Source organism: Sciurus vulgaris (genome assembly GCF_902686455.1).
Source record: "Sciurus vulgaris genome assembly, chromosome: 2".
Taxonomy (NCBI): domain Eukaryota; kingdom Metazoa; phylum Chordata; class Mammalia; order Rodentia; family Sciuridae; genus Sciurus; species Sciurus vulgaris.
In genome coordinates this window covers 181771256-181797212 of record NC_136462.1, presented here as the reverse complement: position 1 = coordinate 181797212, position 25957 = coordinate 181771256, and the positions used below count along the sequence as shown (strand labels likewise).

At 47.1% G+C, this 25957-nt stretch overlaps 1 protein-coding gene across 2 annotated transcripts in view; it reads left to right on the top strand.

Annotated features, from left to right (window-relative positions):
* Nucleotides 1–25694, top strand: part of LOC306654483 (fer-1-like protein 4) — a 50518-nt gene extending 24824 nt beyond the window's left edge. Inside the window, exons 22-45 of one of the 2 annotated variants that reach the window (XM_079128103.1) lie at nucleotides 266–418; nucleotides 1353–1506; nucleotides 1627–1751; nucleotides 2165–2299; nucleotides 2397–2570; nucleotides 3100–3216; nucleotides 3311–3472; nucleotides 7418–7616; nucleotides 7753–7811; nucleotides 7899–8030; nucleotides 9357–9399; nucleotides 9492–9592; nucleotides 9669–9806; nucleotides 9903–10019; nucleotides 19113–19240; nucleotides 19404–19574; nucleotides 20138–20292; nucleotides 20840–21000; nucleotides 21492–21577; nucleotides 22927–23025; nucleotides 23216–23457; nucleotides 23958–24232; nucleotides 24314–24414; nucleotides 24511–25694. In XM_079128103.1, coding sequence (XP_078984229.1) covers nucleotides 266–418; nucleotides 1353–1506; nucleotides 1627–1751; nucleotides 2165–2299; nucleotides 2397–2570; nucleotides 3100–3216; nucleotides 3311–3472; nucleotides 7418–7616; nucleotides 7753–7811; nucleotides 7899–8030; nucleotides 9357–9399; nucleotides 9492–9592; nucleotides 9669–9806; nucleotides 9903–10019; nucleotides 19113–19240; nucleotides 19404–19574; nucleotides 20138–20292; nucleotides 20840–21000; nucleotides 21492–21577; nucleotides 22927–23025; nucleotides 23216–23457; nucleotides 23958–24232; nucleotides 24314–24414; nucleotides 24511–24709 — 3426 coding nt within the window. In that variant the 3' untranslated portion in view covers nucleotides 24710–25694. The remainder of the gene's footprint in view (nucleotides 1–265; nucleotides 419–1352; nucleotides 1507–1626; nucleotides 1752–2164; nucleotides 2300–2396; nucleotides 2571–3099; nucleotides 3217–3310; nucleotides 3473–7417; nucleotides 7617–7752; nucleotides 7812–7898; nucleotides 8031–9356; nucleotides 9400–9491; nucleotides 9593–9668; nucleotides 9807–9902; nucleotides 10020–19112; nucleotides 19241–19403; nucleotides 19575–20137; nucleotides 20293–20839; nucleotides 21001–21491; nucleotides 21578–22926; nucleotides 23026–23215; nucleotides 23458–23957; nucleotides 24233–24313; nucleotides 24415–24510) is intronic. The other variant, XM_079128104.1, reaches the window with a different exon arrangement.
* The last annotated feature ends 263 nt before the right edge of the window (nucleotides 25695–25957 follow it).

Genomic DNA, 25957 nt, shown 5'->3' with positions numbered 1-25957 from the left:
GGGGCGGGGTGTCTCCACAGCAGTGTGAATGCACTTAACACCACTGACCTGCGCACTTAAAACGGTTACGTGTCACTTTACCTCAACTTAAAAAGAAGAAGAATTGAAGTTGAACTTTGAGTCTCAGGTGGTCAATGAGGCATCTAAAAAGAGCTGTCAGGGGCACATGGCCACATGGATCTGGGGTTTAGGGGAGGTCAGAGCTCGGATGGATATTAGTTCATCTGTCTAGCCCAAGCTGGATGACCCTGTTCTCTACCTGCAGCCCCAACCACCCCTTCCCGATGTGCTGGTCTGGATGCTCAGCGGGCGCCGCCATGTGGCCTGTGCCCGGATCCCTGCCCAGGATGTGCTGTTCTCTGTGGTGGAGGAGGAGCGGGGCCGGGACTGTGGGAAGATCCAGAGTCTGCTGCTCACAGTGAGGGGGGCCCTGGGGTGAGGGTGCTGGGGAGCGTGGGGTGTGGCTCAGGGAAGGTGGGGTATCAAGGGTGGAGGCCTGTGGTTCCTAGCTAGGGGTCTGTGAGCTCTATTCAATTGTCCAGAAAAGCCAAAAGGAGATGGTATCTTTGCCAAGGTCAGCTTGGAAATGAGATAAACCAAGTTATTAGCCCTTGACCTGCACTGGTTCTTTGGCTGAACAGGCTGTGATACATGGCAGAGTGATGAGAGAGTGATTAGTTGATTTCTTCTAAGTGTAGCTGGGTTTTCAGTCAAAATATTTCTAAATGAGGCATCCCTAGACAAGATATCAAAAGGGGTCTCTAGTAGTAAATGGTTGTGACTCTTAGAGGACAGGGAACATATTGAGGGGGGAGGGCAGAGGGCAGGGTATAGTTTTGGGGCTGGGATTCCGGGTATAGGAATTGATAGCATTAGTCAGGAGGTGTAGGGAACAGGGTGCAGGGTGGAGGGCATGAAGTGGTGTGCAAAAGTGGAGGCAAGAGGAACTGCCTTTTGGACTGAAGTTCTGCTCTGTTCCAGACTCTGTTTTAGGCCCTGGGGATCCAGCCCTTGCCATGTTCCTCATCTTTTTGGGGAGTGGGGTTTAGTAAAGGAGACTGTACATCTGTAAATGACTAAGGAAAATGGTCACAACCTATAGGAATTGCTGAGAAAGATGTTACAGAGCCTAAGGGGGTGGGGAGAATCTGCTTAGATGAGATGCCAGGCAGGACTTCTCTGCAGAAACAACCTTGAAACTAAAACCCAGAGAATGGGGAGAAGCCAGTATAGAACTTGGGCACAGTTTGACGATAAGAGTCAGGTGTGCCTTGGGCAGCAGCTGGGGTAAGGCCTAGCTGGGGTAAGAAGAGGAGGCATCTGAGGCCCCAAAACACCTCCTTCCCACACAGGCACCAGGGGCAGCCCCTGGGGAGGTCTGCGCCAAGCTGGAGCTCTTCCTGTGGCTGGGGCTGGGCAAGCAAGCCAAGGCCTGCACCTCCGAGCTGCCCCGGGACCTGCTGCCAGAGCCCTCGGTGGGGCTGCCCCGTAGCCTGTACCGGGATGGTGAGCGCTGGGCTGGGCTGGGCGGGCACAGCTTGCCTCACTATTTGCCCAAGGTGGGGGCTCATGAGTCATGGGAGGGGTCCCTGAATGGGCCTGGCACCTTCCTTCCCCACACCCCAGACTTCAGCTACTTCCAGCTCCGCGCTCATCTATACCAGGCCCGAGGCGTGTTGGCAGCAGATGACAGCGGCCTCTCTGACCCCTTTGCTAGAGTCCTCATCTCTACCCAGTGCCAGACCACACGGGTATGGGCCAGGCTGGGGTGTGGGTGGAGGATCCTGGGGCACCAGGTGGAGTGGGACTGTGCTTTTCCATGGCCCTCAATCTCCTGCCCACCCTGGGTTTTCAGGACAGGACAGTGGATAGACTCCCCTGTCTTAGGGGGTGGTGTAGAACCCAAGGCTTCAAGAGAAAGGTCATTTCCTGGGGTTAACTTTAGGGCAGGTTCTGAAGGTGGCAGATTACAATGAGGAGAGGCTAGGGCTGGGAGGGGCAGCCTGACACCAGTGAAGGATGCTGGTCTTCATCTGTTCCCAGTCCTGTCATGACAAGCACAAACATGGACAACATCATTTCAGGGCAGGAATGCTCACCTGGCGCACACGCAGGGAGCTGCCTGCTGACACCTGCCACTCCCCCTTCTCCCCATGGCCCCAAGGTTCTGGAGCAGACACTGAGCCCCATGTGGGATGAACTCTTGGTATTTGACCAGCTGATCGTGGATGGGAGGCGGGAGCACTTGCAGGAGGAACCTCCATTAGTGCTCATCAATGTCTTTGATCACAATAAGCTTGTGAGTGTGGCCCCACCTGGGTTTCTGGGCTACCCCGTGCCTGTCTTGACGCCCCTCCTCTGAGCATCTCTTTTTTCTCATCACCCTGTCCCCACAGGGTCCCCCAGTGTTCCTGGGCAGGGCACTGGCTGCCCCGAGAGTAAAGCTGGTGGAGGAGCCATACCAACGCCCTGAGCTGCAGTTCTTTCCCCTGAGGAAGGGACCCTGGGCAGCCGGAGAGCTCATCGCCACCTTTGAACTCATTGAACTGGACTACAGTGGCCGACTTGAGGTCAGAGTACCTAGGCCCACCTGGCATAGGCTGTGGGCCCATCTTGTTATTCATCTAGTCCCAGGGAATATAAAACATGCCTGTAATCCCAGCGGCTCGGGAGGCTGAGGCAGGAGGATCACAAGTTTCAAGCCAGCCTCAACAACTTAGCAAGGCCCTAAGCAACTCAGTGAGATGCTGTCTCTAAATAAAATATAAAAAGAACTGGGGATGTGGCTCAATGGTTCAGCACCCCTGAGAATACCCTCCAGAGAATACAGACTGAAGGTCTGTCCTGGAGTCGCCATATTGGGAACATCACGAATGGTCGTGCTGTAGGTTCACTGGCTGTGGTCCTTCTGGAGCCGATGGTCCTGCCTGCCTCCCTTCCTGCATGTGCTGCTTTTCAAGAGTCCTTCCCATCAACCCAGCCTTGCCTGGCTCCTCTGCTCTACATCGTACCTGAAGCCCTCCGTATCCTTCCCCAAGCCCAGGCTTTCCCTCCTGTGGCCTGATCCCTCTTTGACCTCTGACCTCTTTCCCCCTGCAGCCCTCAGTGCCTAGTGATGTGGAACCCCAGGATCTGACACCCCTGGTCGAGCCCCTCTCAGGACGCCTGTCCCTGCCACCCAGTGTGCGCCCCGTGCTCAGGGAGTTCCGTGTTGAGGTAGCACCAGGCAGTTCAAGTCTTCCCGCTCCCCTCACGCAGGGTGGCCCTCTTGTCAGGTGCGGGCCCTGACTCTCCCACTTCCTGACCCTAGGTGCTGTTCTGGGGTCTCAGGGGCCTCGGGCGTGTGCACCTATTTGAGGTAGAGCAGCCCCAGGTGGTGCTGGAAGTGGCTGGGCGACGTGTGGTGTCTGAGGTCCTGGCCAGCTACCGGGAGAGCCCCAATTTCACTCAGCTCGTCACACATCTGACAGTGGTAAGTGTGGGCTGGCGGGAAGGAATTTGGGGCAGAGAAGTGAAAGAGGGCAGTGGGTGTTGAATTTCTACTTAGTTATCTCAGATCCAAGGTTCAGCGAGCTCTCTTGTGTGTGTATGTGTGCGTATGCACGTGTGAGTGTGTGTGTGCATTCTTGAGGATTGAATTGAACCTCAGGGCACTCAACTGCTGAGCTACATTCCCAGCCCCCTTTTATTTTTTAATTTTTATTTAAAAAATTTTTTTTTGCGGTGCTGAGGATTGAACCCAGGGCCTTGTGCTTGCAAGGCAAGCACTCTACCAACTGAGCTATATCCCCAGCCCTTATTTTTTATTTTGAGATTGGGTCTCCCCAAATCACCCAGGCTGACCTCAAATTTATACTCCTCCTGCCTTAGCCTCCTGTCTCTAGGATTACAGGCATGTGCCATGGCACCTGGCTCAGCAAGTTCTCTATAAAGGGTCAGATAGTAAATATTTTAGCCTTTATGGGCCATCAGTCTCAATTGCCACTATTCAGCTCTGCCACTGTTGCATGAAACAACCATAGATAACATGCAGATGAATGAGTTTGCATTCTCAGAGAACTTTATAAAAACTGGCAGTAGGCCAGACTTGGTCTATGGGCTGTGGTTTGCTGATGTCTGGATTAATCTGTGGAGTGGTGCTGCTCTCTTGGCTCTCGTGGACAAATAGGGCAGAGAAGAAAAACACATTGTATAATATGTAATTACTCTTGTGTGGGTTTTGGAGTCAAATTCTGACAGTGTCACTTAGGAGCTCACCAAATCACTTGTTTTACTTGAGCTTCAGTTTTTCTACCTGTAAAATGGGTACAAAAGCAAAAGGGTTGGAAGAGGGAGTGTGTGAGGAAATGGTGACTGACAGGATTTGGGTTAAAGGACTTTGTAAACTGAAATATGCTGTGACCGTGCAAGAGTGTAACTGGGACAAAGACAGTGGTTGCAGACCGTAAGGGGACAGAAATTGAACAGAAAGCTATTTCATGACTTGTGTTTTAAGGTGATAAAATGGAAATCAGGTTGCTCATTGAACGTCTGAGGGTATGTCTTAGTTCATTTTGGCTGCTATACCAAATATCTTCAACTAAATAATTAATAAATAAGAAAAAATTGTCATAGTTCTAGAGGTTGGTAAGGCATGATGGCACACACCTGTAATCCCAGTGACTTGGGAAACTGAGGCAGGAGGATCACAAGTTAGAGGCTAGCCTCAGCAATTTAGCAAGGCCCTAAGCAACTTAGTGAGACCTTTTCTGAAAATAAAAAATAGAAAGGGCTGGGGATGTAGCTAAGTTGTTGGTTCAGCACTCCTGGGTTTAGTCCTTGGTATCAAAAACAAAACAGTTCTGGAGGCTGAAAAATCCAAGGTCAAGGCACCAGCAGGTTTGGTGTCTATAGAGGGTCTGCTCTTCATAAATCACATCTTCGATGTTTACTGTCAAGGTGGAATGGCAAAACTAGGCTAACAGTATCCTTCGGGACTTTTTTGTAAGTGTCCTAATACTGTTCAGGAAGACTCTACCCTCATGACCTAATCATCTCCCAAGGCCCTATCTTAATACCATCACTTTGGCTAGGATTCAATGTATGAATTTTGGGGACACACATACATTCAGACCGCAGGCCCTCTCATTTCATACTTCATGGCACAAACTGGGAAACACACATTCCTCTTTCCACTATGCACTTGAAAAGATGTGTGTTCTTCTGTTTTTGTCTGGTATTCTGTAGATATCAGTTGTGTTGAGTTTTACTTGATAGCATCATTAGAACCTCTTGAATAGGCCTCCTTGATAGTTTTCTGTCTAGTTGTTATATCCATTATTGAGAATAGGGTATTGAAGTCTCCAACTATTATTTTTGGATTGTTGGATTATCTGTTTCTTCCTTCAACTCTATTTTTTTTTTTTTTTTTTTAAATTTGGTGTTGAGGATCAAACCTAGAGCACTATATATGCTGGATGAGTGCTCTATACCCGACTCCATCCATCACTTTTTGCTTATTGTATTTTGAAGTTCTGTTGTTAGGTGCAATGTGTTTATAATTGTTATGTCTTCCTGACTAATTGACCCATTTACCATTGTAAAACAAGCCTCTTTGTCTTTAGTAAAAAATTTTGTCTGAAGGTGTATATTGTCTGATAATATAGCAACTCCAGCTGTCTATGGTTTCTGTTTGCATGATATATCTTTACCCATTCTTTTACTTTCAACCTATGTGTCTGAATCTAAAGAGTATCTCTTAACAAGGAGTTGCATCTTTTTTCCCCCATTCAGTTGTCAAGCTCTATATTTTGATTGGCATGTTTAATGTAATGACACCATTATTATTATTTTTTTAATATTTTTTAGATGTTGATAGACCTTTATTTTATTCATTTATTTATATGTGGTGCTGAGGATTGAACCCAGTGCCTCATACATACCAGGCAAGCGCTCTACCACTGAGCCACAACCCCACCCTGACACCATTAGTATTATTGGCAAGATTTACATCTGCCATTTTGCTATGTTTTCTGTTTTGTGTATTTTTGTGGCTCCTTTACTGCCTTCTCTTGTGTTAAGTAGATATTCATATGTATACTGCTTTAATTGCTTTGTTGATTTTTACTTAGTAGTTGTTCTAGAGGTTATAATATACATACTAATTTTTCACAATCTATTTCAGAGCAATAATTTAATTCCAGTAAAATATAGAAATTTTCTCCAGTGTAACTGTATTCTTTCCTTTCTTCTTTGGGCTGTAATTGTCACATATATAAAAAATAAAGTCAGTCATACAGTACAATAATTATTGTTTTTTTATCCCTTGGAATCTATTGATAGATAAGGAATTATTGGGTTAAAGGACATATTTAATTGTCTGTGTTAGCAAATTAAGCACTGGTACTTCACATAAAAATAAAAATAAAAAATCCTGTATTTCTCATAGCACTTTGTAGTGTTATCAGAAAGTACTTTTGTATCTATTATGTCATGTGATACTTTTTTTTTCATGATACTGAGGTTGAATTTAAGACTTTGTACATGCTAGGCAAGCACTCTATTTCCCAGCCTTTTATTTAAAAACATTTTTTTAGTTGTAGATGGACACAATACCTTTATTTTATTTATTTATTTTTATTTGGTGCTGAGAATTGAACTCAGTGCCTCACACATGCTAGTCAAGTGCTCTACCACTGAGTCACAACCCCAGCCCTCCCAGCCCTTTTTATTATACATATATGTGTGTGTGTGTATTTATATATATATATATATATATTTTTTTTTTTTTTCCTTTCCTGACTCTCGTTTTTTTTTTTTTTTTAATTTTTTTTTGGTACCAGGGATTGAACCCAGGGGCACTCGACCACTGAGCCACATCCCCAGTCCTTTTTTATATTTTATTTAGAGACCGGGCCTTACTGAGTTGCTTAGGGCTAAATCTGGCTTTGAACTCACAATCCTCCTGCTTCAGCCTCCTGAGCCACTGGGATTACAACTGAGCACTACCACTCCTGGTTTTACTATATTTGGAGATAGGACTCATTAAGTTGCCCGGGGAGGCTAAGGCAGGAGGATTGTAGGTTCTCGGCCAGCCTGGGCAATGGAGTACACTTGCCTAGCATGTGTGAGGCCCTGGCTTCAAGTTGCCTAGTCTGGCCTTGAACTTGGGATCCTCTTGCCTCAGCCTCCCAAGTGGCTGAGATTACAGAAGTGCATCACGACTCCCAGTTTACAATAGTCTTTTGGGTCAGGATCATGTTGCTGTCTCACCTGGGACGCAGGTTCAGGAAGCGATGTCACTATAGAGACGAGAGTGGGCTGTGTGGTAGAGCTGGGCCTCGAAGGCAGGTGCAGATGTTATTCCCGCAGGCCTCGTGGCTGCTTTTCCATTTCTCCAGCTTCTCTGGAGACACAGTTCCTCTTTCCTTGTCCCCAGGACTTGCCAGAGCAGCCTTACCTGCAGCCCCCACTGAGCATCCTGGTGATCGAGCGCCGGGCCTTTGGCCGCACCGTCCTTGTGGGTTCCCACATTGTTCCCGACATGCTGCGATTCATACTTCAGGGTCACGAGGATCCCCCTGCGGAGGAAGGAGCAGAGGAGGAGACGGGGGACCTGGTACCCCAGGAACCTCAAGGTGAGGGGCCCTCTGCTAGGACTGTGTGACAGAGCCCCCCGGCTCCTGGTAGAGATGGCTCCGGGGACCTCCAATGGGACACTGAGTCTGACTTCCACTTGTCTAACCTTCTGTGGCGCCATTTCTTGGCTTCCAGGACAGATGGCCCTGGATTCCCTTTTGGCTGACTCTGGGAGATCCAGATGGCTCCTGAAGGTGATGGGGGTTGTGAGAAGGGTGGAGAAGGGGCTGGCGGGGCTTGGGTGGTGCTGGGTTGGAGCAACGGGGGCTTCTCCTCCTTAGGCTCCCCTGAAGAAGTTTACCCTAGGAGGCCTCCTGAGTCAAGGCCCTGAACTGGAGGAGGACATCCCGGACCCTGAAGAGCTTGACTGGTGGTCCAAGTACTACACCTCACTGCAGGAGCTCCAGGGTCAGGTGGGCCGGGAGGGTCCTGAGGTGGGAGCTGGAAGGTAAATGGCAAGAATGATCTGGCTGAGGAGGTGGCACCCACCTGTAATTGCAGCTACTTGGGAGGCTGAGGCAGGAGGACTGGTTCACAGCCAACCTGGGCAATGGAGTACACTTGCCTAGTGTGTGTGAGTCCCTGGCTTCAACCTCCAGCACAGAAGGAAAAAAAAAAAAAAAAAAATCAGGGGTGGGGAATGATGTCAGCAAATATGGGGTTCTATAGCCTTTCAGAGCTCCTTTTACAGTCCTCTTTACCACAGTCTTTGAAGATGGGGTTATTAGCTCCATTATCTAGAGCTCTGTTGTCCAATAGAAATACAATGCAAGACAGATAAGTAATTTTTTTCCCTTACGTACTGGGGATAGAACCCAGGGGCCTCTACCACTGAACTACATCCCTAGCCCAGTTTATTTGTTATTTATTTATTTATTGCAGTACTGAGGACTGAACCCAGAGCCTTCTACATGCCAGGCAAGCACTCTACCACTAAACTACATCCCCAGCGCTTGACATTTCTGTAATCGTAACTTTTCTAGTTATCACAGTAAAATAAAGGAGACAGGTGTTTACCTGTAAAAGGAGACATGTGAAGCCAGGCATATACCTGTAATACCAGTGGTTCAGGAGGCTGAGGCAGGAGGATGGCAAGTTCAAAGCCAGCCTCAGCAACTTAGAGAGGCCCTAAGCAATTCAGTGAGACCCTGTCTCAAAATGAAAAATAAAAAGGACTGGGGATGTGGCTCAGTGGTTAAGCAGCCCCCTGATACCAAAAAAAAAAAAAAAAAAAAAGAAAGAAAAGAAAAAAGAAAGGAAAAGGAAGTAGGTGAAATTAATTTTAATAGTATGCTTAATATAACATAATATATGGGCTGAGGTTGTGGTTCAATGGTAGAGCCTTTGCCTAGCATGTGTGAGGCACCGGGTTCGATCCTCAGCACTGCATATAAATAAATGAATAAAATAAAGGTCCATCAACAACTAAAAAAATTTAAAAACCATAATATATGCCAAATATCAAGTAATCATTATAAAAATTAAATGAGCTATTTTACATTCTCATGTTATCGTAAGTCTTTAAAACCTGCGGTGTGTTTTACAGTTACAGCACATCTCGGCTTCAACTAGCCACATTTCAGTGCAGGAGTCGATGCTAAACTTAAGCTTTGGAAAGGAAGTGCCTTGACACTGCTAGAACTTGGACTAAGCTTTCCCCACTTACCATCCTAGAAAAGGGACAGACTAAGGAGGTGAGGAGTGTAGGGAAAGCTCTCTAAACTGCCCTTTGATTTCAGCCCAGTCTTGATGAGGATGAAATGGACGAGCCTGGGGACTCTGGTAAGAGATTCGGGGGTTTGTTCTTGCTCCATCTGTCCCCCGCCCCCCGCCCACCGGATATTTCTGTCATGGGACATTTCTACTGTTCCCAGATGGGGTCAACTTCATTTCTATGGATGGGGAGGTCAAGGACCAGGGTGAGGCTGATGTCAGAGGCTTTGTATCTCAGAAAAAAGCAATCGCCACCCTGAAGGTAACTGGGTGTTGGGAAGAGGGGAGTCCCTGTGGATTCTAGATGCCAGGCTCTCACTGACCCCTTCACCTGTCAGATCTACAACAGCTCCCTGGAGGAAGAGTTTCACCACTTTGAAGACTGGCTGCATGTGTTTCCCCTATACCGAGGGCAAGGGGGCCAGGATGGAGATGGAGGGGAAGAGGGGTCTGGACACCTTGTGGGCAAGTTCAAGGTATGTTTGGAGAAGGAAAAGGGGCCCAGGAGCACAGGCAGGGATTCAGGAAGAAAACTTTCTTACCAGGGCCTTTTCTCCCTCTCCCCACCCCAGGGCTCCTTTCTCATTTATCCTGAGTCAGAGGCCGCATCCTTTTCTGAGCCCCAGATCTCCCGGGGCCTCCCACAGAACCGGCCCATCAAGCTCCTGGTCAGAGTGTATGTTGTAAAGGTGAGTGTCCCCAGCTCCCGCAGGCCTCCCACACCAGCAAAGAATGGGAAGCCTGCAGAATGAAAGCTTTGGAAGAAAACTCATTTGGCATCATCTTTATTTTTCAGATGGGAAAATTTTAGACACAAAGTTAGAATACTCCCCAGGGCTACAAAATTTGTTTATAGTAGAGCTAGAATTTAGAGTCTAGCACTCCTGACTCCTGTGCACTGTTCTGGTCCAATGGAATGGGGAGTGTAGTTCTGAATCTCAAGCTTCAGAATGACTTATTATCAGATACCTTTGTAGCTACTTCTGTTGCTGTGGTTTTCATGCAGGGCCCTAAATTTTTCTGAAAGGTATTCTGAGGGAGTAACAAGGAATGAGTGGGTTGCTCTGTCATCCCACTCCCTGTCACCAGTGCAGATGCAGCAGAGCAGTTTTATCTGTTTTTTTAAATATAGGGATTCTGACTAAGACAGCATTTGACGAAATATTCTACCATCATTTAAGACTCCTAGGGCTTTGACTGGGTCATGGAAGTCATCTTGACTTTCTGCTTCGAGCAATTGGCAGACTAGATGGTCTGAGATAATTCTTTTAATGGTACTTCTACAAACGCTAGATGCATAGTCTTTTAAATGGATGCTAAGATGGCAGGTTGGGGTGTGGCCTGTGGTAGTCTTCACCTGGCATGCTGAGATTCTAGGTTCCATCCTCAGCATGGCAAAAAGATTTTAAATTTAAATTTTAAAAGCCTATATGAATGCTAAGTTCCTAAGAAAGGATGATGAAGAAGCAGTGGAAATCCTAAATGGAAGACAAGCTCATGGAGCTCAGATTGTCTTGAGAGGGTTTATCCAACCTGGACCCTGGGTTCTTATAGCCTGTGCAATGTGGGGGTCAGGAACCAAAACCCTGGCATGAAGCAGGATCTCAATAGAACGTGGGCAAGAGGAAGCCTGCCCACTGGGAAAGGAGTCTATAAAATAAACAAGCCACTTCAGCCTCTGCTCCAGGTGGGGAAATAGAAAAAGAATGTCTTCTTTGAGAATTTATTATTACAGTTTTGTCCTCACATTGTTAAGACTTGAATTTAATTTATCTGTTTATTCCAGAAAACTCAAAACTGAGAGACTGTCACAAAATGATCCCAAATTCAGCCTTATAGTTTCTACAGATTTAAATGACCAAATGTGGGTTCACAATTCAAAAATTATAAAATATATAACAAAACAATATATCAGAAAAAAAGAAGAAACAATACAAAGGAAAATTAGACATTCAAAAACTATGGAGGGGCTGGGGAGATAGCTCAGTTGGTAGAGTACTTGCCTTGCAAGCATAAGGCCCTGGGTTCGATCCCCAGCACCACAAAAAACAAACAAACAAAAAAAAACTTTGGACCTTAGAAATTTTCCAATATTAGAATGTAAAACTTCTGTTTAAACTATTTCACAAGCAGAGAATAAGAGGCCATCAAAAGTGTTGAGCAGTTTGTGAGAATAACCAAATAACATTTCTAAAAATGAGATACCATTAAAAATGAGAACTTATTAGTACCCATGCATAGAAGAGTGTGTGAATAAACTGTGACCTGTCAACACCATGAAGTACTATGCAGCTATAAAAAACAATGCGAAAGATCCCTATGTACTGATGTGGGGTGATTTCCAGAATATTCTGTAAGGTGATAATAGCAAATTGCAAAAGAGTGCATATAGGATGTTACTTTCCGTGTAAGAAAGAAGAGGAAAATATAGTGTGCAACAGAAGTTCAGGAAAGATCAACTAGGAACTAAAGAGACTAGTTCCTAAAGAAGGTGAGCGAAAAAGTGGTAGAAAGCAAGAGATCAAGGCAGCTGGAACCAGGGCGAAGTGATTCTTCTCAGAGTGAAGGTGCTCCTGGACTTACAATGGGGGTTATATCCCGATAAACTCATCTTAATTTGAAAATATCATAAATTGAAAACACATTTACTGTACCTAGGCTGCCGAACCCCACAGCCGAGCAACACAAGACACTTCAGTGAACCAGATCCCTCAGCTCACTGGGAGCCCAAGCTCACTCCTGCTCCCCAGCTTCACGAGAGTTTCTCAACAAATATCACAGGCCCAGAGCAAAATCAAAATGCAGAATTCAAAGTATAGTTTCTACCAAATGCGTATGACTCTTATACTTTGTAAAGTTGAAAAATTGTTAAGTCAAACCACCTTAAGTTGGTGACTATCTGTGATAGAGGGGGGTGGGGGAGTTATCTGGTAGATCCTTTGGGGAGAGCATTCCAGGCAGAGAACAGCCCGGCCAAAGGTGGGCCCTGACTGCTGTATGAGGAACAACGCGGAGGCCATCATGGCTGCACAATGAGTGGAGAACAGATGGTTTGAGGAGTTAAGATTTCAGAGGAAGTGCAGCAGTGGTGGACAGAAGGGACCGATCATGTTAGGTCTTATTGGTTATTTTATATTGATTGATTGCAGGGCTGCGGATTGAACCTAGGGACACTCTATCACTAATCTGCATCCCCAGTCCTTTTTATTTTTTAAAATTTTGATACAGGCTCTCACTAAATTGCTGAGGTTGGTCTCCAACTTGTGAGCCTCCTGCCTAGCCTCCTGAGTCACTGGGATTATAGGCATGCACCCCCACACCCGACCAGTTGGTCATTTTATCCTGAATTAAATGAGAAGCCATCAGAAGGTTCTGAGCAAAGGCGTGACAGGATGCAATCTAAATTTTAAAAGAATATCTGTTTACCACATAGAGCATAGGCTACAGAAAGCAGGAGTTGGGGCAGGGAGGTTGGTTATGAAGTTGCTACTGTAATCCAGGAAAGACAGCAGTTGTGGCTTGCATGAAGGTGGTAGCAGTGGAGGTGGTGAGAAGTGGTAAGATTCTGGAAATATCCTTAGGGTGAGGCTGACTAAATGTGAAACAGAGTAGCTGTGGACAATGTGAAAGTGAAAAGCAAGACAAGGTTGACTCATGTGAGTTTGGCTCAAGTACCCAGAAGATCAGAAGGACTGACCACAAGGGAGAAGGGGAAGGCTTTGGGTGGAGTAGGTTTGGGTACAGGGGTGGAAGGAAATCCATTTGATTGTGTTAATTTCACACACCTTTTTGACATGCAAGTGGAGTTAGCAGTTCGCATAGGAATCTGGAGCTTAGGAGGGAAGTCTGAGCCAGAGACATAATTTGGAATTGTCATGTGCACGGATTTCATGCATAGGGGCCAGATGAGATCACCAAGAGAGTATACACTGGGAAGTAGTCCACGGGCAGAATCCTGGGCATATGAATATTTAGAAGCCAGGAAATGAGGCCCCAGCAGAGAAGATTAAGAAGGAGAAACAGAGATTGTGGTGTACTGGATCCAATGAAGAAAGTGCTTCCAGGAGGAGAAAATGATGGATTGGTGTCCAATGGCGCCAGTAGGTCAATCAAGACAAGGACTGAGAATCAACCAGTACCTTTAGCTAGGGGGAGGTCACTGGCGAAGTAGACGGCAGGAGCAGCTTTAGTAGTGTGGTGAAGGTAAAAGCCTTAGAGGAGCCTCAAATAGGAGGAGAGGAACAGAAGGGAGAAAGTAGTTCTCTTAAAGTTTTTCTCTAGCCAGGTGCAGTGGCGCATGCCCAGCAGCTCCGGAGGCTGAGGCAGGGGGATCGCAAGTTCAAAGCCAGCCTCAGCAATTTAGTGAGACCCTGTCTCTAAATAAAATATTAAAAAGTGCTGGGGATGTGGCTCAGTGGTTAAGTGCTCCTGGGGTTCATTCCCTGTACCAAAAAAGAGGTTTTTTTTGTTTTTTTTGTTTTCTAAAGAGGAGCTGAGGAATGGGGAGGAAGGGGAGAAGACAAGGTTGTGTGCTATGGGAATGGGCCAAGAGGGGAAAATAGTGATGCAGAAGAGGAGAGGACTCAGTGGCTGGGGTGCTGCCGCCAGGGAGGTGGGCAGGTTGGTGGCCTTAGAGGGACATATACGCATCATCTATGCACAGGAGGGGGAAAGACAGAACATGTGAATACAGACCTTACCTGGCAGACTGAGGGCAGGGTGGGAGCTTGAAGAAATCCTTCTCTGAGGCTGGGGTATAAGTTGAAAGTGAGGACCAGGAAGGAGGGGTTGGAGGTTTGAGGAAAGGGCTTGAGGTCAATACCTTAGAGAAAGGGCGAGTGAGTGAACCAGGAAAATGGATGATCATGAGACAGCACTTGAAGAAGTAGAAAGGGAGGTGTAAATCAGCGGAAAAAGAGGCCTGGAGACAACTTGGTGGAGCCCTTGCCCTAGCTGGAGGCCCTACCTGTGATCTCTATTGCCTCAAAAACATTCAACAGAAAAAGACATATTCAAAAATAGGAAGATTCTACATTCTGAAGATGCTAGTTCTCCTCAAATTGATCCATAGATTCAAAAGAGTACCAGTCAAAATTCTAATGCTTTTTCTGGTTTGCGTGGAATTGGACAAGATGCACCAAAATGTGAAAGAAGAGCAAAGAACCCCGAATCACCAGATCCTATTGGAGAGATAAGGTCAGCATGGAACTTCTTCCTTGCTATCTGGACTTGTAATAAAGTTCAAGTGACTGAACCAGGGTGGCACTGGCCCAGAGGTGGACACATAAACCATTGGAACAGAACATAGGCCACTGGAACACACCAGAACTCATGTATAAATAGAGGAAGTATTGCAGAAAAGGAGGAAGGACTGGGCTTTTAAATAGGAGATGCTGGAGATACTTTAATATACACATTAAAATATGGAATGTGAACCCTTGTCTCTCACCAAACACTACAATAAATTCTAGGTAGGTTAAAGGCTTAAATGTTAAAAATAAAACTATATAGTCTTTAGAGGCCAAAATAAGATGATACTCTTACAAGAAAGGGATTCTTATAAGGAAGGAATTCCTAAAGAACATTAATCACAAATGAATCATTAAACATAATTATTGAATCATTAATATCAATAAACTTGATTCTATTAGAGTCAGAAACTATTCATCAAAAAGTACCAATAAGGGAGAAAAGAGGTCACAAACTGGGAGAAGATATCTGTACCATGTAATCAATAAAGGACCAATATCCAGAATATGTAAGATTATGAGTCAAGCTGGGCACTGTATGTGGCCTTGCTAAGTTGCTGAGGCTGGCCTCAAACTTGCCATCCTCCTGGCTCAGCCTCCCCAGCTGCTGGGATTACAGGCATGCACCATAACAGCTGACTAAATGGTTAAACCTTTTTTTAAAAAAAAAAAAAACTAATGGTTAAAAAAAAAAAAACAAAAAACTGATGGTAACAAGTGTTAGTAAAGATGTGGAACAACTAGAAGAAAAAAAGTAGCAGAATCATTTTAGTTGGAGACAGTAAATTTGAAGATGCACCTACCTTATGAGCCAGTAATTCTACTCCTAAATATGTACCCTAGGGAAACTCTTGAACTTGGGAGGTAGGTACAAGGATCTTCATAATAGCAGTGTATGTAATAGCCCTCACCTGCAGTTAATACAAATGCCCTTAAATAAGAGTAGAACAGCTCATGGGTGGAGGGTAATGGAATCTTAGACAGCAGAAAAAAATGAACTATTGCTACAGGCAACACAATGGATAAGTCCAGACATAATGTCGAGCAAAACAAGTCAGTGGGAACAAGTATATATACTATGATTCTATTTTTTTTTTTTTTTTTTTTTTTTTGCGGTGCTAGGGATTGAACCCAGGGCCTTGTGCTTGTGAGGTGAGCATTCTACCACCTGAGCTATCTCCCCAGCCCTGATTCTATTTTATTTGAGTTTTAACTAGGCAACACTAAACTGTAGGTATACAATTGCGAGAAAAAGCAAGGGCCCAATTATTATAAAGATCAAGGTGGTAGCTTTTACTTCTAGGAAGGAAGGATGGAACATCAAGAGAGGGGACCTATGTCATAAGTTGAATAATTTGATATTTTATGTTTTTGTAATAGCTTTATCAAGATTTCATTCATATACCATCCAATTTGCCCATTTAAAGTGCACAGTTCAATTGTTGGGGCTTTTTTTGCGGGGATAGGTATTGGGGATCGAACTCAGGGGCACTCAACCACTGAGCCACATTCCCAGCCCTATTTTGTATTTTATTTAGACACAGGGTATCACTGAATTGCTTAGGGCCTCACTAAGTTGCTGAGGTGGCTTTGAACTCAAAATCCTCCTGCCTCAGCCTCCCAAGCTGCTGGGATTACCACACCCAGCTCAATTATTATTTTTTAATATATTCTCTGTGCAATTGCAGACACAATTGATTTTAGAACATGCTCAATATCTCAAAAAGAAGTGCTGGCTGGGCGTTGTGGTGCACACCTGGAATCCCAGTGGCTTGGGAGGCTGAAGCAGGAGGATCATGGGTTCAAGGCCAGGTTGGGCAATTTAGTGAGGCCCTAAGCAACTCAACGAGACTGTCTCTAAATAAAACAGAAAAAGGGTGGGGGATGTGGCTCATTGGTTAAGCACCTCCAGGTTCAATCTGCACTACAAATAATAATAATAGTAATAATGATAAGCCCTGCTCTTCTTAGTTGTCACCTCTAAAGCTCCCTATTTTCCCTAACACTAAGCCATCACTAAGTGACTTCCTGTTTTTATGTAAGTATCTATTCTGGACATTTCGTATAATACAGTCATGCAACACGTGGGCTTTTGTAACTGGATTCTTGCCCTCAGCATGACTTTCCGAAGTGCACAGTGTTGCAGCATGTCCCAGGACTTCCTTCCTCTTTATGACTTAGTCTTACACTCTGTGTCTGTACTACATTTGGTTTATCCATGGATATTTGGGCTGTTTGTACCCTTTGACATGAAGAACACAGCTCCAGGGGAGGATCAGTTCATTGCTTTCCTGTGCTTCTAGAGTAAATCTGTGTGTCTTGGCTCATGGCCCCTTCCTCCATCTTCAAATCTCTCTGACTCTCCTCTTTCTTTCACATATAGGGACCTTTCTGATTACATTAGGCCATCACTGATATTCTAGAATAATCTACTCTCATGATCCCTAACCTGCAAAGTTCCTTTTGAGATGTAAGGTAATATATTCAAAGTCTAGGGAATTAACATGTAGATATCTTGAAGGGGAAACATTATTCTGCCTGCCACCGAACAGATATTATTATAACAACTTTGAAGAATAATTCAACATCAATAAGTCCCAGATGTCAGAGCATCAAGAATATGGAAAATGGGGCTGAGGTTGTGACTCGGTATAGCACTTGCCTCGCGTGTGCACGTGAGGCACTGGGTTCAGTTCTCAGCGCCACATATAAATAAATGAATAAAATAAAGGTCCATCAATAACTAAAAAATTTTTTTAAAAAGAGATTTGTTTATCCTTTAAAAAAAAAAGAATATGGAAAATGAATTGGGTATGGTGGCACACACCTATAATCCCAGTGACTCAGAAGGCTGAGGCAGAGGATGGCAAGTTGGAGGCCAACCTTAGCAATTTAGCAAGGCGCTAAACAATTTAGCGAGGCCCTGTCTCAAAATAAAAAATAAAAAGTGCTGGGAATGTGGCTCAGTGGTTAAGCCTCCATGGGTTTAATCTCTGGTACCAAAAACCAACCCAAGAAAAAAACAATGGAAAATGAGAACATGGTTAATACAGAAACCTAGGGGCAAAATGAGTGCTCCAGGCAGCTTTTACCTACCAGAGACTGCTGACCTTGAGCCTCCCTGTGGATGGCTACACAGGCAGGATGGGCAGAAGAGAAGCCCAGGGATTGCCCAGGCTGAGGGGTTGCACAGAAGGGCTCCTATGAGGTGGGACACCCCAAAGCCCAGCCCCTCAGCATAAGGTCAAAAAACCATGGACACGCCAGGCAGGACACGGAGGGCATTTGCCTGTCTTAATTTTGGCACTGGCTAGAGGGAAAAATCTCCCCTGAGCATTCATGACCATTATCTTGAAGTCTGGGAGCTTCCATGTTCCACCTTCCATGTCTTCGTCAAACCCCAGTGGAAGGATTTGAATCGAAAGTGGCTGCAGGTTGGTAGTTTGCTCAGGGTACTGGCAGAAGCAAAAGCAGGTCCTCTCTGGAAGAGCAGTTTAGGCCCACAGGATGAGGGAACCCAAAGAGGAATCATGATGAGAGTATCAAAGTGCAAAGACACAAACCTCACGAGTGAGAAGTAGCAAAAATAACAGATTCAGAGTCCAAGGTCATTGGTATGGGAACGAACAGATTGAGAAAATAAAATTACTATGTATGAAGTGTTTAAGGAAAGAAAAGCATGAATTTAAAATGAGTAAGGTTCAAGAAGACGGTAAACAGCAAGTCTGAAGGACTGGATAAAAATTTGGGGGTCTAAGGGTAGAGTACAGTGGTAGAGCATGTGCGAAGCCCTGGGTTCAATCCCCAACACCTCAGAACAAATCCACAAAACCTCTGGAGAAAAAATTAAAAGTGAAATATTAAAAATTAAAACCTCAATGAAAGTTTTTTTTTTGTTTTTGTGGTGCTGGGGATTGAACCCAGGGCCTTGTGCTTGCCAGGTAAGCACTCTACCAACAGCTACATCCCCAGCCCTCCAATGAAAGCTTAAAACATACATTTTTAAAACATGCAAAGTAGTATATATATATTACGTTGGGATACACATATATGGAATAAAAGTATCAACACACCTGAAAGTGACTAACCTAAGAAAAGAGTTCAGGTGACTTCAGGAATGAGAAGGGACTCAATCAGGAAAGCTTATTTAGGGGCTTTCAATTTTTTGGTAATGTCTTATTTATTAAGCCAGGCATGTACATGCTCAATTGTATTATTTTAAAAATTTGGTTAAAATACTCTTAATTAAAAAAGTAAAATATGCTCATCATGAAAAAAAAAATCTGTCGATATGGGAAGTTACCAGTTGAATAGTTAAGTTCTAAATAGATCTTTACAAGTATTATCTGTTTCATTATCTTTTTCATTATAATATTTGCGTCCTGAGTATTTGGTAATTAATTGAAAAAATAAATGATCTTGTCACATCTCTCAGGTCTCCTCTTGGTCACTTTCTGTTTACATTTATTCTGAGGTTAGGTCCAATAAGGGTTTGGGCACTTCTTCCAGTTCCACTTCATCCTCTCCCCCTAGGCTACCAATCTGGCTCCTGCAGACCCCAATGGCAAAGCAGACCCGTACGTGGTGGTGAGCACTGGCAAGGAGCGCCAAGACACCAAGGAGCGCTACATCCCCAAGCAGCTGAACCCCATCTTTGGAGAGTGAGACTGGGCCCTGGGGCTGGGAATGGGAAGCAACTTGACCAACCTGTGACCCAAGGCTCTCACCAGTAGCTAGTTGGTGATGGCATGGGAAGGGACACCCACACTCCAGACTACCTCGGAGGGCGTGGAGGTGTCATTAGCCACTTTCCCTCCTGGCCAGGGTCCTGGAACTAAGCATCTCTCTCCCGGCTGAGCCAGAATTGACTGTGGCTGTGTTTGATCATGACCTCGTGGGTTCTGACGACCTCATCGGGGAGACCCACATTGATCTGGAGAATCGATTCTATAGCCACCACAGAGCAAACTGTGGACTGGCTTCCCAGTATGACGTGTGAGTGACAGGGTCCTCAGGAACCGTCCTAAATCTCTGACCAAATTTGAACATAAGTGTTCAAACTTATGTTCCCATTAGTCTCGAATCCTAGCATTTCATAGAAGGGAAACTATACCCGCTGCAAGACATAGTTCAGTAGCCAAGACTTGGGCGTGGGTGTCGGTATCCTGTAACTAATACCTCTTTGAGCCTCACTTTCCTCATCTGCTAGAGATGTCAGTATTTCCTTCACAGAAGCACCTGACATACATCTTTGATTTTTATCTTAACTGTAGACGAGGACTAAGCTGTCTCCTATAGGAGTTCTTTTTATTTGAAAAAAAAATTTTTTTTAGTTGCAGATGGACACGATAACTTTATTTTATTTATTTATTTTTATGTGGTGCTGAGGATCAAGCCCAATGCCTCATATGTGCTAGGCAAGTGCTTTACCACTGAGCCAGAACCCACCTGGGGTTCTGAACCTGGATCCCATTCTTCAAAGGTCCTCATCCCTATCCCTGTACCCAACTATGTCCATATGCCGGCCCCAGCTAAGGCATCTTCCTTTCCTGTCGCAGGGATGGGTACAATGCCTGGCGTGATGCGTTCCGGCCTTCACAGATCCTAGCGGGGCTGTGCCAACGCTGTGGCCTCCCTGCTCCTGAATACCGAGCTGAGGCTGTCAAGGTGGGCAGCAAAGTCTTCCTGACACCACCCGAGACTCTGCCCCCAGGTATCAGCCCCTCTCTGCTAGAGAGGCCAAAGGGAGCGAGATGGAGGTAGAACAAGGAATAGGGGGCCCCAGGTACAGGTGTGTTCCCCAAAGGCCTGCTGAAGGCAGTGGGCAGAGAATATGAATTTGGTTGATTTAGGATGAAGTGCAATGATCTTTAAATGGATCCCATAGGGCCGCAGTTAATCAGGTTCCCAGAACACAGGGCAGCCCCACAGAGGGCCATACAACAATATGTAGCTGTGGAATTGAGCTCATGCCTCACGAATGACCAGTGTTTTATTCTCTAAAAAGGATCTGAGCAAAGACTACAGCCTCTCCTGTGCCCCTGTCCCCCTGAATGCTGGCTCCTTACTGACAAAAATCATGATGGTGACATCCCCACCCTGCACACACATGATTTGTGCTTGGCGGTCCTGCCTCCCTGTCCTGGGCTTCATCTAGTGCAGCAGTGGCCTCAGCTTAGCACATCTGTGGAGGGGTGCGGGGAGAAGGGAGGGCAGTGGGGAACAGTGCAGAGCCCGAGCTCACACATCTCTTGTTCCAGGTGGCCATGGTCCCAGGGTGGCCAGTGGAGCCTCTGAGGAGGCCCAGGCGTTGCTCGTGCTGCGGCGTTGGCAGGAGATGCCAGGGCTTGGCATCCAGCTTGTCCCCGAGCATGTGGAAACCCGGCCCCTCTACCATCCCCGCAGCCCAGGGCTGCTGCAGGTGAGGGGGTGCCCAGCACTCCTAAGACTATAAGACCTCCAGAATTTCAGGATTCCCTCTTGATTCTGGACCTTAGGTTCCCAGGACGCCCTTTCCCCAAGACCTTCACCTGGGCATTTCTACCACCACTTGACTCTGGCTCCTGATGCTGGTCACCAGCATCCCTACTCCAGTCTTGGGGTCTTGGACCTCCATCCTGGATCCCTGGACCCCACCTCTGACTCTGATCCTGTAGAATCCCTACCCCTGGGCCACCAAGGTTCAGATCTAGGGTTCCCAACCCAACATCTACTCCAGTTCACTAAGTTCTGGACCTTTGGAACAACATATCTTACTTTTGATCTCAAACTTCCACTTCTGGGGCTTCCCCAGGATCTGCCCGACTCCCTGCCCCTGCCCCAACTCTACTTGAAGTAAGGCACAGCCCTTGGCCATGGGCTGTTAGGGGAGATGGGGTCCTAGCATCCTCCAACCTGGTCCTGTGCTCCCAGGGATCCCTTCACATGTGGATTGATATCTTCCCCAGCGACGTGCCTGCCCCTCCTGCAGTTGACATCAAGCCTCGGAAGCCAATCAGGTGAGAGCATTATCGTCTCTCCTCCGAAGGGCAGAATTTGAAAATCTAAAAGCCCTGTGAAGCAGGTTGAGGCTGTTTTGGGGGGTAGTTGAATCATTAAATGTCCTTCCCCGCCCCCCATAAGCCATTGTGAGTCAGGTGTTTGTTTCTTTACCTTTCAGTAAACTCCCTCCTCACCTGAGCTAGTCTGAGTGGAGTTTTTTTTGTTTTTTTGTACCGGAGATTGAACCCAGTGGTGCTTAACCATTGAGCCACATCCCCAGCCCTTTTCTATATTTTATTTAGAGATGGGGTCTCGCTAAGTTGCTTAGAGCCTCGTTAAGCTGAATGATCCTCCTGCCTCAGCCTCCTGAGCTTCTGGGATCACAGGCATGCGCCCCAGTGCCTGGCCCGAGTGGAGTTCTGAATCAGATGTAGCCAGTTCAGACAGGGTTGGCTCCAGCTGGTCCATGCTGTCAGAAGTCTGTCCCTTTCTGCCCATGGGATCTGCTTTCCTTGATGCCACTCTCAGGGAGCCTTTAACAATCTGGGGACAAAGTAGCTTCTAATAGTCACAGGTTTATCTCTTAACAGCCAGGCCATTTGAACGGAAACTAATACCTCTTCCTAGTCAGAGCGAAAGCCTAGAGCCACCTCTCATTAGACCAGCTTAGGTCAAATTCTGCCCCCTGAAGCTATTATGGTGGTCAGGGACTGTAATACACCAATTGGCCAGCCCTGGAGCCAGGACAAGAATCACATAGATTGACAGTGGGGCTGGGGTGGGAGTCCCCAGCAGAAAATCAGGGTGCTGTGAACAAACAAGGGGGAATCGATGCTGGGCAGGAGAGAACAGCTATCCAGGCCACCCCATGGCAGACACAGACAGGACCACAGGAAGGTAGGATCCGGGATGTTGCAGCTCTTCCTTCTGCCCCTCCAGGACTGCAGGCTCTCATCCCCACTGTCTCCCATCCTCCCACTTTTCTCTGCAATTGGCTTTCTCTGCTCTGCTCACTCACCACTTTTCTGCACCCAAAACTTCAACTTGCACACCGCTTTGGCTTGCGGTAGTTTCAACTGTGCATCTGATGCCGTACTACCCAACGTAGTGTCAGAGACTGGACTCCGAATTTATAGGAAGAGCCTTCTTGTACTGACTCGGGTCAGGAGAACATTCGTGGTGCCATCGGCTGTGGTCAGTGATAACTAGGCTGTGTTCATGGGACCACAGGCATCCTCATTATCCAGCCAAGCACACCAGGTGCCCAGTGAATGTCAGCGGCCCTGGTCCAGGTCCTTCCTGCTTCCAGTAGCCCCTCCTAGGTCCTTTTAAGAGTCTAAAAACTGTCTCCCAATACCTCCCCCAGCTATGAGCTCAGAGTTGTCATCTGGAACACAGAAGATGTGGTTCTGGATGATGTGAATCCACTCACTGGAGAGATGTCAAGTGACATCTATGTGAAAAGGTAGGCCTGCATACAGGGATGGCTGGCTGTGCCCAAAGCGGGGGGTTGCAAATAGGGATCGCGCTGGCTGAGTTCAGTGCTCCGTCCCCAGGCCCTCTGTGTGCCTAGAGCTGGGTGAGAAGCTGAGTTCTGGGAGTGGCCCCACCCTGGATGCCCTGCTACCCTGACCTGTCCCTTCGCCTGGCTCCAGCTGGGTGAAGGGGCTGGAGCATGATAAACAGGAGACAGACGTCCACTTCAACTCCCTAACTGGGGAGGGGAACTTCAACTGGCGCTTTGTGTTCCGCTTTGACTATCTGCCCACCGAGCGGGAAGTAAGTGTCCGGCGGCGGCCTGGACCCTTCGCTCTGGAGGAGGCTGAGTTCCGGCAGCCGGCAGTGCTGGTCCTTCAGGTCTGGGACTATGACCGCATCTCGGCCAACGACTTCCTTGGTATTGCTTAGCCTCCCGCAGCCTCAGGTCCTACCCCTGATTTCTGCCCACCCTGCCCCTGCCCACGCTGCCCCCCACCCTTACCACCCTCCTCCCTTGGTTCTCTATACTAACCCAGCCCTGAGTCTTGGGATTTTAGACCCTGGGTCTTTGTTTTATGACCTAATTACTGAGTTCATTAAACCCTGACCACATTAAGTTCTGACTACAGTACCCTAGTCCCTGCCTCCATCCTCTGATCTGACCCTAGCTAAAGTCTCCTGGACTCCAACCCCATGGTTCTTGCTTTGGCAATTTGATCCCAGTCCACAGCCCTCTTTGGTTGGGATCTGACCACCTGATGGTAGCTGCACTGTGGTTTGGGTGGGCCAAAGCTGTGGACCTGACCATCGCATTCCAACTTTTGGTGCCCCAACTTCCAACCCTGATATGTTGCCACCTCATCCCTGATCCAGTTACACTTGAGTCTCATGCTAACCCAGTGAGCTCCGCTCTTGCAGGATCCCTGGAGCTGCAACTGCCAGACATGGTGCGGGGCGCCCGGGGCCCCGAGCACTGCTCAGTGCGGCTGGCCAGAGACGGGGCTGGGCCAAGGTGCAATCTGTTCCGCTGTCGCCGATTGCGGGGCTGGTGGCCTGTAGTGAAGCTGCGGGAGGTGGAGGACATAGAGCGTGAGGCTCAGGCCGGCAAGAAGAGGCGGAAGCAGAAGAGGAGGAAGGGCCGGCCAGAAGACCTGGAATTCACAGACACGGGTGGGAATGTCCACATCCTCACAGTGAGTGCATCAGGGCAGTGACCCGGACCTGGCTGAGGGCTCAGCCTCTACTCCCAATGGTGCAAGAGTATCTTTTCCTAGGGGAAGGTGGAGGCCGAGTTTGAACTTCTGACTGTGGAGGAGGCTGAGAAGCGGCCAGTGGGGAAGGGGCGGAAGGAGCCTGAGCCCTTGGAGAAGCCCAAGTGAGTGGGCGCCAGGTAGCCAGAGCTGGAGGGAGGGAGGTGAGGGCCACCAGTAGGGGCTTCTTGGTCATCCTGACTCCACCCTCCCTCCAACAGCCGCCCCAAAACCTCCTTCAACTGGTTCGTGAACCCACTGAAGACCTTCGTGTTCTTCATCTGGCGCCGTTACTGGCACATCCTGGTGCTGCTGCTGCTGCTGGCGCTCATCACCATCTTCCTTCTTCTGGTCTTCTACACCATTCCCGGCCAGATCAGCCAGGTCATCTTCAGCCCCCTCCACAAACCCTCTGACTAGCTGACCGGGACACTCATCTCATGGCAGCAACCCTTTAACTCCTGCCCAGGAATCCCTGGGATTCTGGGATAATATGCATTATCCCAGAGTTCAGTAGTTTCTTTCAATAAATTATCACACATCCATGGGCTCCTGATTATGTGCTCTGCAAGGTTGGTTCCTGCAGGTGACAGGACAAAAATGTTCTTGGGTGACCTTAGGTGTTGAGGATTTGCTAGGCTGCACAAGGATGAAGACTAACCACATGTCCTATGAAAGAACGGGATCTGGCAGGAGGCTCAGGGCCAAGGGAGCCCAGGCAACTGAGTTCTCACGCCCTCCCGGCAGCCTGCTTGCTGCTGCCGTTCCTGCCAATGATTGGGTCCCACTCACCTCATCTGATGGTTCCTGCATTCTACAATGTCGAAGTACTCTACGACTTCATTGGCTTTATTCTATACCAACCTGAGAGTAAGCATGCTTGGCTTAAGCAGAAATAGGAATTATTCACTAGTTTGGCTGGCAAGCTTCAGGTACAGCTTGTCTACGGGATTCAAATGATGCTAGCAAAACAGGTCGTCTCTGCCTCTTGCCTCAGCTCTGCCATACCCTGGGGGTAGCTCATTTGTAGTCAAGTTCTCCCTAAAGAATGGCTGCTGCAGGACCCTCCAGTCTCCCTGTATCGCAGAAGGAAAGTAAGTGGTCCGACTGGGCCTAGCTTACCCTGGATCACTGGCTGTGTGGGTGGGGAGTGGGATATGCACATTGTGATCCTCCCTGGGAGCTTAGGGTGGGAGACTAACCCTCTTCCTAAACCACATAGGCTGAGATGATAAACAGGGGTTCCCAAAGGAGGTTCAGGGTGCTGTATCCCCCATTTATAGACAGACTTTGTATCCACAAGGGCGATTAAATCATGTCCAGTTAAATCTGCCCAACATGACACAGTTCTTGAGAGATTGCATTATCTGGATATTAGGCCAGACCCCATTTGTTATGGTTGGAATGTGAGGTGTCCCCCAAAAGCTTATGTGTGAGACAATTCCAAGGTTTGGAGGTGAAATGATTGGATTAGCTGGGTGCAGTGCCATACGCCTGTAATTCCAGTAGCTCGGGAGGCTGGGGCAGGAGGATTTCAAGTTCAAAGCCAGCCTCAGCAAAAGCGAGGTGCTAAGCAAGTCAGTGAGACCCCGTCTCTAAATAAAATACAAAATAGGGCTGGGGATGTGGCTCAGTGGTTGAGTGTCCCTGAGTTCAACTCTTGGTACC